The following is a 16700-nucleotide window of genomic DNA, read 5'->3' on the forward strand; positions in this document are numbered from 1 at the left end:
ACTGTACGGAAATGGATAAATACAACCGGGTTTATCTATTACCGCACATACTCGCCATACCTGAACAAAAGCCACTGTGGTGGTGGTGTGACCTCCCTTTCCCTTTCCTACTTCGTATTCTCAAAACTGCACGACTTTTCACTGCATGTGTGCTTGAGAAAAATATAATAAATGTACGGAAATGGATAAATACAACCGGGTTTATCTATTACCGCACATACTCGCCATACCTGAACAAAAGCCACTGTGGTGGTGGTGTGACCTCCCTTTCCCTTTCCTACTTCGTATTCTCAAAACTGCACAACTTTTCACTGCATGTGTGCTTGAGAAAAATATAATAAAGTATTGTGGAGAGAATGGATTCAGACGTATAGGAGTAATAAGGGTTGAATACAAAGAGACCGGGACGGAGGAGGAGAAGGTCCTTCTGTCCTGGAATTCCAGGGCAGGGCGGGGCTGAGCACCGGCAGGAGCCCATGTTCTGTGGTGTCCCAGGGCCAGGAGGAGCCCGTCCCGGAAAGCCCTGTGTCTGTGGAAGAACGGGGCCCAGCAGGAGCGTTTCCACGACGTGGAGACAGGGCAGAGTCCTTTCCAGCGTTTCCCTCCACTTCAGCTCAGGAGTCCTGCAGAGCACAGGGACAGGGTGTTTCCAGACCTGACTGCCATGGCCTCGTCACCATCTCAGGCCTCTCCTGGCAGCACTGCGGGAGGACGAGAGAAGCGTCTCCAGCTCCCGGGTCAGCTCTGCTTCGGGGCCCAGGCCCTTCATTCGGTGCAGGGAACAAGGCTCAGGGCAAAGTCCTGGCCAGACCCTGGGTCTAAACCTCGCCCAGTGTGTCTGCCTAGTGTCCTGTCACCTCTGCCCTGTGCTGTGGGGAGAGCAAACCTGTCTGAGAGGATGGAAGGGCATTACCTGTTAGCCGAAGTCCAGACTGTCCTGGGAACGAGAAGGAGACAGATATTTAAATATATACAGCAGAGCTGTCCCCAGACACAGTGTCCCCAGCCTCTGGGATTGCTCTAACACCACAACCCACACCAACTAAGACAGACAGGGGACAGAGACTGACAGCCAGAGGCTCAGGAAGTTTTTGTCACACAAATCCAGTGCCTGGTGGTTCCTCCTTCTCCTGTCCTTTCTTAACCCATTGGCCCTAAGCTGGTTAATCTCTCATTTGTAATCCATAACTCAAGTTTCAATCTAGTAACCAGAGACTGTTGATTTCAGAAGTCTTTTGGAATCCTGGGTCACCTGAAGAAAGAACACCTTCACAGGGACTACACACATCCTCAGAACAAAGCAGCGTCTCTTCTCCTGAAACAGCTATGGAGAGCCTCGGCCACCCCCAGGCTCCTCACCTTCCAGATTCTTGAAGTAGACGAACAGCCCCACCCCGAGGAAGAGCAGGCCCAGCACAAAGCCACCAAGTCCGCTCAGCATCTTGCTCTGTGCAGATCCAGACCGTGCCCCTGATAAAGGAAACCAGGTTTAGAGATCTTCAACCCAAATTTAACACACACACCCCCTCACCGAGACCCTGAGATTCAGAGCTTTGAGAGTGGGGATGAAGTCTGTACTAAAGAGCTGGAAAGAGCTGGAACTGGCCACTCCTGGTAAGGTATTTAAGAATCACACTGAGTAGCCACAAGGTTCATACATTGAATTCATTCAAATATCACAGTCCTGAAATATTACCCGAAGCAGAGATATTCTGGTCACCCATGAGGTTACGAATCTCATCTTGCATGAAAGCAAAGCCGATTGTACCTCCAGATGTCAGGACACCCCTACCCCATAGTTCTTCCTCTTAGATCACAATCACATCAGAGGAACAGCTATAGAAACATTAAGTCCATTCCAGAAGCAGGGTCGGGAGCCATAGTGATTCTGTAACAATCTCCCTCCCCATATGTGTGAGGATTAATCCCAAGGTAGTTTAAGACCAAAGAAAGACAGGCAGACCTAGGATCATGCAGAGTATAAATTATTGATTGAGTTAATGGCAGAAGTGTGGTCCTTGGTAGCAGCAAGACCAAATGGCTCCCCAAAATTTGGCTTTGAAAGAGGGGTGTATATATTAGTGAGTATCAAATTGACTTCATCCAAGGCAAATGTACCTAACTCATCTTAAACTAATACCAAAATATGTGGCACATTCCTGGCACTGAGGTCCAGTTGCAAAGTTCTATATACTAAGGTAATAATTTGGTTTATGAAAAAAATAGTCAAGAAAACAGTCTAGGGTCAGGCCTGCGGCAATCGTGGTTGTTATGACTCAGGATGGCGGCAGCTAAGTTAAGCTGAATCCATACACCCTACGCCTTGTGATCTGCTCTCCTGACGTTTGCTCTGAGTTGCAATGGGTTTTGCCATTGTGTAGGCAGCTTGCTATGAGCCCATTGGTCCGGAAGATGAGTAGACTCTATGGTAGTTGGAGATGCAGCACAGACAGAGACAGAGAAGAATTACGCAAGTGGCAGTCATAACTCCTTTCACCAGGAATCTTGGGAACCAAACTAGCAACATGGGAAGTCTGTTTTAGAAGAGGCAGGATCAGACAAGGACTTACTTTCAGTTTTCACATACAACACAAGGTGTGTGATGTTAGGGGTATGTATACATTTCATCTTGAGAGCAGCACGTGTTCCAGAAAAAGACAGCAAAAGCAGCAAAGCCTTAAGCTGCAGTTATGGATGGGAAAATAAATAAACACCTAGTGGTGACTTAGAAATGTAGACATCCCACGTGGCAGTACTACACATCAACTCTGTGAGACAACACGGAGGCAGGGGCGAGTGGCTGGTATGGAGGTACATACTACATGTCAGCCGACAATAGGGGTCCGTGAGTGATTCCTAAAACTAACAGTGAAGCAGGCTGTCAGTCTAAGAGGCCATCTGTAGTGCCTGCAAGTATTTCCTGAGGTACTGACTGAGTGCAGAAACCACAGGTCCAGAGTCAAACAATAGCAACAGGAATCAAGTGGGTTGTGACCAAAGACCTGAATGTCCCTTTGTTTTTGCTCTGCCCATTGGCTACTGATTTTCTCTCATCTCAAGCCAGACAGAATCACCATCAGGCTGCCCAGCAGAAGCAATCAGAGCACTTCTGTTCCCCCTGCTGGACTCATTTGCATATCAAGTATATCCAGCCTCAGGGACCACCCTCTCTTACACTTATGAGATCATAGAAACTGGGGCAGCCACTTGGGATAGTTTCATAGATAACTGAACCCAATGCATCTGCAGCTCTGGAGTCGAATGGCATTGGAGAGACACTGCATTATGGTAAATGCCCACACATCTTATTTAGAGCCCTCTGCACCTTCGAGAATAGAGGCTGGTGAGATAGACCATCAGCTCACCTTTTGTAGGTAGACCAGTAAGCCGTGGTTAGTGGCCGCGCTGTAGCGGGGTGTTGTCACCTCTAAAAGCTGCTGTTCTGAGGAGGTTGTGTAGTTTCGGTTCTCTACTAGAGCTATGACCAGACAGTTAAGAGGTGCACTCTATCCCCATTCTTAGAGAGAGCCCAACTCATCTGCTGTTTATTGGCACGCCTGACTGGAGGGTGTCCAGGATCTGCACCCCATCTGTCAAAATCTTTGCTTTTTTACTGACCTCATGGCTTCCTTCTTAATTAGCCAAGTAGTGAGTGAAGACATTGAGCTAAGTGAGGGATAAAAGCCACTGATGTTAGAGCCCTGTGGAATTCTACACATCTTTTACTGTGGAATAAGATGAGGGCCCCCTTCCTGGTGGGAATCCACAGGGCCAGGGAACTCCCCACTCACTCCACTCCACTGTGACAGGGCTGGGCAGGCTGGGGTGCTCCACCTGGCAGGTGTAAACATCTCCACTCTGAGGAACTGTCTCCAGCATCACCAGGGTCTGGTAGGTCCAGTCTCCATTGGGGATCAGGCCTGTGGACATGACCTCATCCTTCTCCTCCTGGCCATTTCGGAGCCATGTGATTTTAATTTTACTGGGGTAGAAACCACTCACAGCGCAGACCAGGAGGCTGTGGTGCTGTACGTGCTGGGTCTTTGAAGGGTGCACAGTCACCTGGGGCTTTTCTAGTGGAAAAAAGTGGTAAGAGTAAGTCAGGAGTGCAGAGCGACCCTCCCTGGTTGACTGCCTGTCTACCCCATCCACACCCAGGTTGAAATCCTTGCAGCTTCTTTGAGGCTTTCTTTGAAGTGAATCTTTGCAGCAGGACCCCACTGCACCCGAGTAACACCGAGGGAACTGTGGAGTTTTATTTTAAATATTTTATTTATCATTTTTATTTTGTGTATGTGTGTTTTGCTTGTATGTGTGTAAGTGCACGCATGTCGCGAGAAGCCCATGGGAGTTAGAAGAGGATATTGGATCCCCTGGAACTGGAGTTACAAATGGTTGTTAGCTGCCATGTGGGTGCTGGGAATTGAACCCAGGTCCACTGGAAGAACAGCAAGTGTTCTTAACTGCTGAGGCATCTCTCCAGCCCCAGAGTTTTGCTTTATAGCCTAAAATAATATTTTCATTATTGAATTGAAATATTTTCAAGTTTCTGCAAAACATATAGTGTATTAATTAAAGGCAGGAGAGAAGAGCGGTCCTTCCTGGCTTGCGTTCCTCCATCCACACCCAGGCTGAGGTCCTTGCAGGCTCCTTTAAGCTTGCTATGGCCTTGCAGTTAATCCCCATAGGAGGGTCCCATTGTATCTGAGACGCATTGGGGAAAGCTGTGGGACCTCATCTTACAGCTTGAAACGATTATTCACTATTGAAACAATTTTCTGTAAAACATATAGTGCATTAATTAAAAGTATGATTCACAGGGGCTGGAGAGATGGCTCAGCGGTTAAGAGCACTGGTTGCTCTTGCAGGGGACCCCAGTTCGATTCCCAGCACCCACATGGAGGCTACGAACGGTCCTTAACTCCAGTTCCAGGGGAATCCGAAGCCCTCTTCTGACCTCCAAGGCATTGCACGACATGGGTGCACTCACACACATGCAGGTGATACACTCATACACATAAAATAAAAACAATAAATGAAATATTTTTAGAAATAAAAGTATGATTCATAGACTGCTCAAATCAAGAGTTCAGATCCAGGCTCTGCCCCTTATTGGCCGATCCTGAGCATTTTACATTTCTCAGTGCCTCGGCTTTCTTGGTTTAAAAAAGGCTATGGAGGGTGATTTAAGGTAGGGTCTTGTGAGGATCGGTGCTCCTAAAATTCATAAAGCGGTGATTTGAATGTAGCCTTTGGCACAGGCCAGTTGTGTTTGTGTTTCTTATGACTCTAAGCAGTGTGGACAGATCTTAAGGATGCTCCCTCAATGTATGCACATCCTGAAACAGCTTAGGAATGGTTCTACCCTGGGAAGCAAGAATGGGTAGAGGTGCTTCTTGGAGTCCTGGGGTGACAGAAAGCTAAAATGTTTATATTTAGTGCTTGTGAGATGGCTCAGTGGGTAAAGGCACTTGCTGTGAGGCTGGATGACATGTTTGGTCCCCAGGACCCACATGGTGAATGGAGAGAGATAACTTCTGCAAGTTGTCCTCCAACCACCACAGACACGTCATGGCACCCCCCCCACATGCACATGCACACATATACACACATGCACACACACGCACACACGCACACACACACGCACACATGCACACACATGCACACGCACGCGCACACACACACACACACACACACACACGACTCCATCTCACCCACCCGCCCCATGCACCTCCAGTCCCATGCTCACTTTTCAACTTTAACAGGTAGATATCAACGAATTCGTAGTCATTTCTGCACCTGTCCACTGAGGCCCGGTAATTGTCTACGATATCTTTCTGGCTATTCAAGTCATCGGCTATGGGCCGTCCCAGCTCGGTGGTTGCCAGGAACTTCCCGAAGTCACTGTCAAAGCGAGCGAACTCCTCCTGGTTGTAGATGAATCTGGTCACACTCCATACATGCTCCCTCCCGTCAGTGTAATGACACTCAGCCTTTAACTGTAGCAGGAAACGTGCTGTGGGGACAGAAACACAATCTGTTACAGATGGGCTAGGAGGATATCCAAGTGATGCCCTAAATTGGAAGGTCAGAGACATAGTGAAGGGCGCTGGGACACCTGTGAGTGACTCACCTGTCACACTCTCTTACACACAACCACCCACATCCACAGGTACATCTTCATCCCCGGAGGCAGAGAGATTGTTCTAGTTTCCATATAAAATATCCTGACAAAAAGCTACTTAGGGAAGCAAGTGTTTATTTGGCTTTACAATTCCAGGTCACAGTCCATTATTATGGGGAAGTAAAGGCAGGAACTTAAGTGCCACATCCATAGTCAGGAGCAGAGAAAGAATAAACACGTGCACCTTTGCCAGCTTGCTTGATCTCAGATAAATCTCTCCTCTCTTACACCGTTCAGGGACCCCCCCCCAGCCCCCTTGCAGGGAATGGTGCTGCCCACCATGGGCTGGGGTTTCCTACATAAATTAACAGTCAGGACAATCCCCCAAGGACAAGCCCACAAGCCAGGCTGATCTAGATAATTGTCTGTTCTCTTCCCAGATGAGTGAGAGTTAAAAGTAACCAGCACCAAGACCTCGGAGGACAAGGGCAAGCTCCTCATCCAGCTACATCCACCACCCACTGCTCCTTCTGATACCTTCAGATTTTCACTCCTTTCTTAAATAGCACCCATCTAGAATATTCTACAAAATGTCTCTGGGGGTTGACCCTGTGCCAGACCTTGACGACCCTGGGAATTCTGAGAAAATCAGCCCTCTCCTTCCACTTAAAAGGAGTGAATGTGGGAGATGAAATAATTCAAGGAGAAAATTCAAAGAGAAGTGTGGATTTCTACTAACAGAGAAAATCAGGATGACACACAGGACAGGAGGGCGCTGGAGAAAGACGTGGAGTGACAGCTCAGCTGTGCTGTGGATGATGAGTTGGCAAGAGCCCGAAGAAAGAGGGTGGTGAACGAGCACATCCTGTGGGTGTGAGTAATACCATTCAGATGAGTAATACCATTTGCAAAAGGCTTGGAAGAGTCGATGAACTCCTTCAAGAAGTCAGGGAGCAACAGGACACAGAAAGTGGGAGAAGGGGAAGAGAGATTGGACTGCAAGAACCATGGGGTGCTTTGAAGACCTGGGGTCCTGAGTGAAAGGAAACTATGGAGCCTGGTATTGTGGTGCAGGCCTTTACTCTTAGCACTCAGGTGGCAGAGGCCGGGGTGGGGGCTCTGAGGGTTCGAGGCCAGCCTGGTCTACATAGCAAGTTCCAGCCAAGCCAGGGCTGCATAGTAAGACCATGTCTCAAATCAGTCAATCAGTCAATCAATCAATCAATCAATCAGTCAATCAATCAGTCAATCAATGGAAGGAGGTTGTGGTGGAGTTGGTAGCTGCTATGGACGGGGCATCTGTGGGAACAACAAACAGGTAGGTTGGTCTTAGTTGGCATTGAAAAGTACACATTGTGGCAGGCAGTGTAGATGTCACTTCTAATCCTCAACAGCTCTGTGCAGTAGACTGTCTCTATCGCTTCATAACAGAAGCAACTCACATGTGGTGGGGTCGAGACTTCTCCACAGTCATGTGTTCCCTGACAGATCAATAGACAGGAACGGGGAAATCCAGCCATGGTGTCCTAGTGCAACCACTCCATACACTTCATGCAGAACTTTCTGGATAGATACCAGGCAAGAGAGCAGAACACAGGCACCTACGCGTGATGAACCAGGGGGTGGGGGGGGCAAAGGAAAAATGGTATTTTAAGGACAGAGATGGGAGGAGAAGTCTGAATATCAGCCAATAAATGATAATTACCCTAAACAAAACAGAGGTGCTGTGGTGACCCAGGGGAAAGAATAAAGTGAATTGCAGCCAGGCGTGGTGTATGCCTTTGATTCTGACTACTTGGGAGGCTGAGACAGGAGGATTACAAGTTTAAGGTCTATCCCAGCTATGTAAGGAGTTTGGTGCTGGCCCAGGCAACTTATCAACATTCTGTCTCAAAATATATATTAAAAAAGCAAGAATAGTGATTCACCCAATGGTAGACAAGTTGCCTACCACACCCAAGGCCCTAGGCCTGATCCCCAGTACTGGAGAAAATAATGAACTTCAACTTTAACCCTAGGTTCCCAGTTGGAGGGACGTATTAGTTTTGCCTGATTGCTATAACTAAGTACCTAACAAGAAACAAGATAAGGGCAAAAGAGTTTATTCTGATTTACAATGTGAAGGGTTATCATCTATCATATAAAGTAGGCAGGACATGAGGTGGCTGGTCACATGGCCTATGCAGTCAGTAATCCAGGCTACAAAACGGCATGGCTCACCCATAGTGACCCACCTCCTCCAGCGACACTCCATCATCTCCTAAAGGTTCCACAGGCTTCTAAAACAGGACAACCAGCAGGGTTCTGAGTGTTTGCTATGGGGGACATTTCACATTTCAGCCACAGCAAGGGGAGGACCCCACATGGTAAGAAAAAGTTATCAGGAAAGTACCAGCAGCCCCAGCCAGGCAGTCTTAATGGCAGGTGAATTTGACAGTTCTTTCAAACTCAAAATACAGTCTGGGGAACTTGCTGGTCTAAGAGTGACTGGGCAGTTCCAAAGAAGGAATTCACATTGGCCCTCACAGTGTTAAGAACCCATGCTGATTGGTCAGTCACTTCTTGACGACATCTTTTTAGGCAGCCCCATCCAGAATGCCAGCAGAGGCCTTCAGTAGAATATAACTCCCTCAGCATCTCTTAGGACCAATGGTTGCCATGGCAACAAGCCCCCCCCCCCCGGCTCCCCCTGCTTACCCCTTGAGGTTTGGAAAGTCCCTCCATTCCTGCCGCAGCCTTGGGAGTGCAGCTGCTGGTGCAAAGAACTGACTTCACTTGTCCCTTCCCATCTCGGGTTCCTCCTGCTGTTCCGGGATTGTAGCTTCCAGTGTCCCCAATTTCTAGAACTCACCTTCCTGCCCTTGGGAATGTAGCTCTTGTAAAAGGCTTTGGCATCATTCAAGTTGTCCCTAGTGACCAGGGGGAAGGTCCCATCCATGTCCCAAAGCTCTAAGACTCTAGCAAACAACGCCGTGAGCCCTATCCTCATCGAGCTTTCCACGGGTCACCTACAAACTTCCCATCCATGTCCAGCCTCAGGGCTGTGGACACAAAACTGCAAGTCTTGGCACTACTGTGTTTTACCTATAGGGCTTAAAGAGGGTATCCTCTACTCCCTGCAGTCCCAGGGTGTAGACTATCATGCTATAAGCCTAAACACTACCAACTTATACCGTAGGCAACCCAGGGAAAGTCTCAATAACCCAGGACTCTAGACAAGAGCGTCTGGTGCCAGAACCCTGACATCAATTTGCTTGTCTCTTCTGACCCAGAGAAGGAACCATCTGTATACCACAGCTTCACCAAGGCTGCTGAGAATGTTACAAACCTCAGTACCAACCAGAATCACATCAAAGCACACAAGAAAGTTCCCCTTTCTGTTCCACAGCCTCAAGTGTGTGGTTACTGGTGCCACAGTCCCCAGCATCTGATCAGTTCTCAGGGAGAAGATCACCTCTCAGGACCCGGGGAAGGAGCCGTCCCATTCATGGCTCCAACAATCATGGCTGCTCAGTCTGTAGACTCAGTCCTGAGCGTCCTGGGGAAAGTCTGCTGTGGTGTGAGGACTGGAACTGTTGTTGTTTTAACCTTGCTGTCACCTGTACTTGTGCTGAGAGATCTCAGGTCAGTCCTTTCCACATCCCATACCAAGTCTGAAACAGATCCTGCGGCAAACTCCACTGCCATCAGGGCTCAACGCTGAGGAGACTCAGAGCACACACCACTGGAAGCCTACGTCCACTGGAAAGTTGTACAATTATCTTTACGAGTACCTGAAGGCACAGATAGTTAATGCTGACATCAATCAAAGACGACAAAATCTCACAGAGTACACTTGTGAGTTCTACTGTAACCAAGCCCCAAACATCCAACTAACTGACTTTCTATACCCTATCTAAATGAAAAGTAATTTCCTACAGGATCTAATAAAATTGGAAGAGGCAGATGTTATATTGGCTGCTCAGGTTCTGGTCAAAGAACACATGATCCAAAAAAGGAAGCCTAATTCCTCTAAACAGAAGTCATAATTCTGCATGAATAGATGCCAATTTGAAGGACACATATGAAATTTCTGAAGAATTCAAAATAACACAGTTACAAGATACAAGAAGCTCAAAGAACCTCAAGTAGTTTCCACCAAAAAAAAAAAACGTTCACCAAGGTACATCACACTTAGAGCTAACAGACTATAGTGAAATGAAATCACAAACCAAAGACAATTAGAAAAACAGAAACAGTGGAAATACACGGAGACTGATTACAGGGCACACTCCCGATGGTCAATGTATGACTGAAGAAATTAAAAGAAGGAAAATTAAAAAAAAACCTTTCCAGAAACAATGGAAGATGACCATGTAGCATATCAAAATCTGTGGGTTTCAGCAAAAAGAGAAATGACTGGGAAGGTGTGGGGTGTTTTGTTGCTGTTGTAGATTTTTGTATTAGTGGATATTCATTGTGCAAAGGATCTCGTAAGGACATTTTCAGTCTAGAATGTCAGACAGTTTGACCATATTTGCCCGCCACCCCCTCCTGTCTGCCCTACTTCCCTCCCACTAATGTTTCATTTTCCAAAAGAGTCCACCGTCTGCTTTCAGATTCCGCCTATGTCCTTCCAAGTCTGGCCTGTTTTACCCAACATGATGATTTCTGATCCTATGCATTTTTCTGAAAAGAACGTAATTGTGATTTTGTTAATTTTATTCTTCTTTATGGCCAAATAAGACTCAAAGTTTTAGTAATAAACATACATATTAAAATAGAATGATCTAGTTCTGGTCAGATGGCTCAGAGGTTAAGAGCATATACTGCTCTTCCAGAGGATCTGAGTTCCATTCCCAGCACCCACATCGGGCAGCTCACAACCACCTGTAACTGTAGCTCCAGGGGCTCCAGTACCCTCTTCTGCCCTCCATGGGTACTTATACCTGTGAGTTCTCTCTCTCTCTTTCTCTCTCTCTCTCTCTAAATAAATAAATAAATAAACAAAAACAAAATAAGTCTGCATAGAATAGAATGACCTAAAACTTAAAAATTCATCTCACAGTGTTGGGAAAGCAAGAATAGCTCAAATCCAAAATTAGAGAAGGAAAGAAATAACAAAGATCATAGGACGAAGAAAGTAAAATAAAAACAACACAAATGATCAGTGAAGCCAAGAGCTAACTTGAAAAGAAAAACACAATTGACAAGCCTTTTTAATTACTTAACCAAGACACAAAAGAAGGGATCCAGCTAAATAAAATCAGAGACTGAAAAGGAGACATTACCACTGACGCTACATGAACAGGATTGTAAGGCACTACTAGGAAGACGTCTTTGCCAAACAACTGGAAAACAGAAGAAATGAACAAACTCCCGAGCATGTGCGACCTGCCACGACTGACTCAAGAAGAAACATAAAACCAAAACAGCAACAATAAAGTAAGCCTATGACCTGGTGCCTTTACTGCCAAAGTCTCTAAAACAGTTAAAGAACTAACTCCAGTTGTTCTTAACACTTCTAGAAATTGAAGTGGAAGGATCTTTGCCAAACTTTTCTCATGGGGCCAGTATTACCTGATGCAAATCTAGATAAAGACATAGCCCAAGAGAAAACTAGGGAGCCATATCCGTTATGAACATAGATGCCAACGTTCCTAACAAAATTCTAGCAAACCAAATGATGATCCTGTCAATATACCTTATAAATATTGGCATTTATGCCCATGGACCTGGGCAGCTCTCAACCTTGTTCACAGAAGCTTCTTTTTGCAGTGGCAGGAGTCAATGGAGAGACACCTAACTGGTAAAGTGTTGGGAACGAGAGACTTAGTGCCCAGTCTTAAAGGGGACACCTATACCAACCCCTGCACAGAGGATTAGGGAGAGGGGAGAGGAAAGAGTGTGAGAGCCAGAGGATGGGGTGGACAGCTGCGAAGTGCTGCCTTCTGGACACGGCGTGACTGTCGCACTCATGACCTCACAGCAGCTGTGGTTACCTGCTCAAGACTTACACAAGACCAAGCCAGCCAAAATTCTGGTTCAGATGAAGTAGATGATCCCCAGGTATCACCCTGAAGTGTAGAGTTACTGGCAGTTGATAGCTTCTGGGGGAGGAAGGATCGTTCTTTTGGGGGGGATGTGGCCACTGGTAGGAGTCTCGTGCTCCCATGGGTGACTGCACAGCCAGCACGTAAGGGCAGCACTAACGGGAGTTAGTGGGTTATAAAAAATGACCTGAAGTTGAAAGGAGGATGTGTTGCCTGGGGAGGTGGGGGGCAGTTGGGGGGGGGATTTGGTATCAGTATGATCACATTTCTGTGTACACATATGAAATTCTCAGGGCTGGAGGATGGCTCAGTGGTTAAGAGCACTGGTTGCACTTGCAGAGGACCCGGGTTCTATTCCCAGCACCCACATGGCAGCCAACAACCATCCATAACTCCAGTTCTAGAGGATCCGACACCCTCTTCTGACCTCCACAGACATTGCGTGGCTCGGGTTCACTTACATACATGCAGGCAATACACTCATACACATAAAATAAAGGTAATAAATGAAAATATCTTCAATGTGCCCATAGGAAATTCTCAAGAATAAAGGGAAAAGTTTCAAAAATTCTAGAAAACCAAATTCAACAGCACATCAAAACACTTGTATGCCGGGACCAAGTGTGATTCATCTTCCTGATGCGAGGATGGCTCAACAGAGGTAAACAGAGGAATGTGATCGCACACATCAACAGAATGAAGGGCAGAAACCATGTGATAATTTTAATATATGCAAGAAAAGCATTTAGTAAAATTCATCAGCCATTCATGATTTTTAAAAATAACTTGAAAAATTAGGTGTGGAAGGAATGTTATGAGGAAAGTGCACATAAAAACCACAACGAACCATCACCTCAGCACAGTGGCTCACCAAAGAGATAAAAACAAGCACTCACGGAGAGAGAGAGAGAGAGAGAGAGAGAGAGAGAGAGAGAGAGAAAGAGAGAGCTCACACACTGTTGTTAGAAATAAATGTTAGTACAACCATTATGGCAAACCGTTTGGAGAGTCCTTGTAAAACCAAGCACAGAGCTACCACATGATCCAGCAAGCCCCCTCGGGTGTAAATCCAAAGGTGATGTCGTCACACTAGAAAGGCACCTGTTGGTCCTGTTTTCACAACAGTAGCCACTAGAGCTAAACTGCAATCAGCTGAGATGCCAATCAGCAGCAAGTGAATGGAGAAAATGTGGTACGTGTGCACAATGGAGCATCGATGTGTTGGTTACTTTCTGTTGCTGCCATAACATTCCATGACCCAAAGCAACTTAAAGATGAAAGTGTTTTGACTTGCAGTTCCAGAGTCCATCATGGCAGGGAGGCATGGCAGCCGGCGGCTGTACAAGAGGCTGAGGGTCCTATCTCCATCCACAGGCAGAAAACAGAGTGAACTTGACATGGGGTGAGGCTATGAACTCTCAAAGCCCACCCCAGGGACGTACTTCCTCCAGCAAGGCCCCACCTCCTAAAAGTCCATAGCTTCTCCCGAACAGCGCCACCAACTGGGAACCAAGTGTTCAAACACTGGAGCCTGTGGGGGACATTTCTCACACCACATTCCGTCACAAAAAAACATAAAATTGTGTTATTTAAAGTAACCTGGATGCAACTGGAAACTATTACATTAAGTGAAATAAGATAGACACAGAGACAAATGCCACATATTCTCACTTGTTTGTGGAAAGGGAAATGTCAGTTTTGTTGAAGAACAGGGTGGAATACTAGTCACTAGCAATTGGGAAAGGGGGATAGAAAGGAGTTTAAAAGGGGGCCCAAAACAGCAAGAAGGAATTAGTTTTTGTTTTCCTATAGCACTGTAGGGTAATCATTTAGTTAGAACAATCTATGTGATGCACTGATAATATATTTCTATAAGATTATCATTTGTTCTTTGTTGCATTTTATTTATTTATTTATTTATTTACTTTTTATTTAGAGAGTGTGTGTGTAGGTGTATGTGTGCCAAGGTACATGTGTGGAGGTCAGAGGAGTGTGTCTGTCTGTGTCTGTGTGTCTGTGTGTATGTGTGCCATGGTATATGTAGAGGTCGGAGGACAACTTGCAGGGAGTCACTTCTGTCCCTCTGCCATGTGGGACGAAGGGATTGAAATCAGGTTGTCAGTCTTAGTGGCAAATGCCTTTCCTTTACTCACTGGGCCATCTTGTGAGTTCTCAGTAAGCTGTAAAAAAACCTTCTGAACATACCTGTTTCCTGTCTGTGTCGCAACAGACAGGCATTTTATTTAAAGGTTAACAGTAACCTCAAATTCCTGTCTGGTCTAATGGTTTCAGTCATTGTTTCTGTTTCTTGGCAGTTTTCAACAATGGTGACCACCCATCTTTTAAATTCTTCTATTTTTCCAGGCCTGGTGGTACATGTGTTTAATCCCAGCATGTGGGAGGCAGAGGAGATACAGCTCTGAGATTGAGGCCAGCCTGGTCTTCATAGTGAGTTCTTTGTAACTGGGACTACAGGGAGATCCTGTCTCCAAAAAAAGGTCTTTGAATTTTTCTATCTCCTTTAAATATGAGGGCTGGTTGACTTACATACACCCTCATCACATGGCTTCTCCCAAGACGGTGTAGTCAATGCATAAGTTTTCCATAGAAACTGCTAATTTCACTCTATTTATATTAAAACAGTACCCTTTCCATTTTCTTTCCTTTTGCATCTGGGAGACACATGTGTATGTAAATACATGTAGACACATGTAAATACACACACATACAATTGAAACACACACATGCACATAATTTCAGTTAATAGTTGAAACGTCCTTTCCTTTAACTGTTTTCCTTGTAAACCAGTTGCCAAGCTACATCAGTCGATTCCTCATTCCCTCTTGACTCTGCCCCTGGCCCTGTGACTTACCCATAGCCGTCTTTGCCACTCAACTTGTATTCATCAACCCCAACTACTTCCTGTTCTCATCTTTGGTCTCCAGCTCCTAACACTCACCCAGTTACCACCTGGGACAGGTGTAGCTCCCTCCCACTTTCAGTCAGGTTCCCAGAGAGGACTAACAGAAGAAGGTGGCGTCTTGATATAGTCAGTGTTTGTTCACTTATGTGATGGGCGCGTTTCCAGGCACCGAGTAGGGACCTTTGCACGTCTCCCTTTGCCCAGGACAAATGCTGGCACTGAGTGAATTCCAGATCACGCGCTCCATCTTTCTGTTCACAACTCCTCTAGGTGCTTTCTTGGCAGGTGAGAGTTAAAAGTAAACGTGTATGTAGTTGCCGTTCAGTGTCACTCATCCGCATCCCCCTGTGGGTAGCACCGTTAGCCCACACTCTTGCTCTGTCTGGGTGACAGCCTTCTCTAGCCATGTGGTAAACACAGGAGTGCCAGATACAGCAAATAAAGAAACGGACGCCGGCTGAACTGCTCTTTGCTATGTGCCCTCCCAACCCTTCACACAAGCAGCTGCAAACTTTGGTGACACTGATGTGGTGCTAATTCTGCACAGAACTGAAAACAAGAGCTGTTGGCCATTGGGGTTTCCATCTAGATTTCGTGGGATGTACTGCCCACCCAGCCTGCAGACTCAGAAAGAGATTTGCTGCAAGGTGTGTGCTACTACAGAGGGACCCTGCCAAATCTCCACGCTGTGGAGCCATTGGACTAAGACCACCACCGAGCCCCCATTAGGGCAATGTCTAGTGGAGTCATGGGAATAGTCAGTGACTAGATTTCAACATGAAAGCTGTTGGGGGTAATAAGCTCAGAAAAGCCATGGGAGAAGCTTTCCCTAAAACCAGACCAATCCCAGCCCCAGGCTGCCCAGAATGGGGGAAAGAGTGTCACAGATAATTACCCTGCAGTTGTTAAGAGTTATAACTTTAGCTGAGGAACTATTGGCAATTGATCACTGCCAGATGAGGGAGAGTTGGTCTTCTTTAAGACAGGCTGAACAGGCTCCAGTGGATGAACTCATGCCAAGGGACATCTAGGTCCACAAACTTGACTTAAGAGACAGAAACATATAACAGAATGCATGAAATCCTGTGGGCAGGCTGTGGGGGAGTACAGGTAGGGGAGGTGGTCTAAATATGATTAAGATGCTTTGTAAAAAATGCACAAAATTCAAAGAAATTATACATTGAGGAAAAAGGAAGAGTTAATGCTTGAGACCTGGAACTGGCTGGGACCAGTTATCCCTTTCATGTTGCCTTCTCCCTTGTAGAGTTGGAATCTATCCAGTGCTGGTCCTGTGTTTTAGAGATAGATAACATGCTTAATTTCATCTCTCACAGCTGGGGGGAAATCCACCTCAAGAGACATCATGGTATGAAAGCATGCTTCTATCTGACTTACATGAGAATCTGGACTTGGAGTTTTGAGTTGAGAGTGTGATGTTCTGCTCTGGGGATTCTTATTTTGAAATGAATGTGTTTTTCATGGGAGGAGGACATGAGCTTTAATGTCACGGTGTCGATGCGCCTCTAGAGTCTGTAGGGTGGAAGCTTAATCCCCCTTGCAAGAGTGTTGAGCAGAGCATTTAAGGGATGATGGCATCATGATCTCTCTCTCTCCCTCCCTC

The 16700-nt window shown here is 46.2% G+C and overlaps 1 protein-coding gene across 1 annotated transcript in view; it reads right to left on the reverse strand.

The window, feature by feature from the left end:
* Nucleotides 1–514: 514 nt before the first annotated feature.
* The window catches only part of LOC103741888 (HLA class II histocompatibility antigen, DR beta 4 chain-like), a 17614-nt gene continuing 1428 nt past the window's right edge, over nt 515–16700 (reverse strand). The window contains exons 2-6 of the mRNA XM_008842821.2: nt 5750–6016; nt 3792–4073; nt 1360–1470; nt 914–937; nt 515–623 (exon numbers count right to left, since the gene is read on the reverse strand). Coding sequence (XP_008841043.1) covers nt 610–623; nt 914–937; nt 1360–1470; nt 3792–4073; nt 5750–6016 — 698 coding nt within the window. The 3' untranslated portion in view covers nt 515–609. The remainder of the gene's footprint in view (nt 624–913; nt 938–1359; nt 1471–3791; nt 4074–5749; nt 6017–16700) is intronic.

This window comes from Nannospalax galili, unplaced genomic scaffold (assembly GCF_000622305.1).
Source record: "Nannospalax galili isolate Female #2095 unplaced genomic scaffold, S.galili_v1.0 scaffold2200, whole genome shotgun sequence".
Lineage (NCBI taxonomy): Eukaryota > Metazoa > Chordata > Mammalia > Rodentia > Spalacidae > Nannospalax > Nannospalax galili.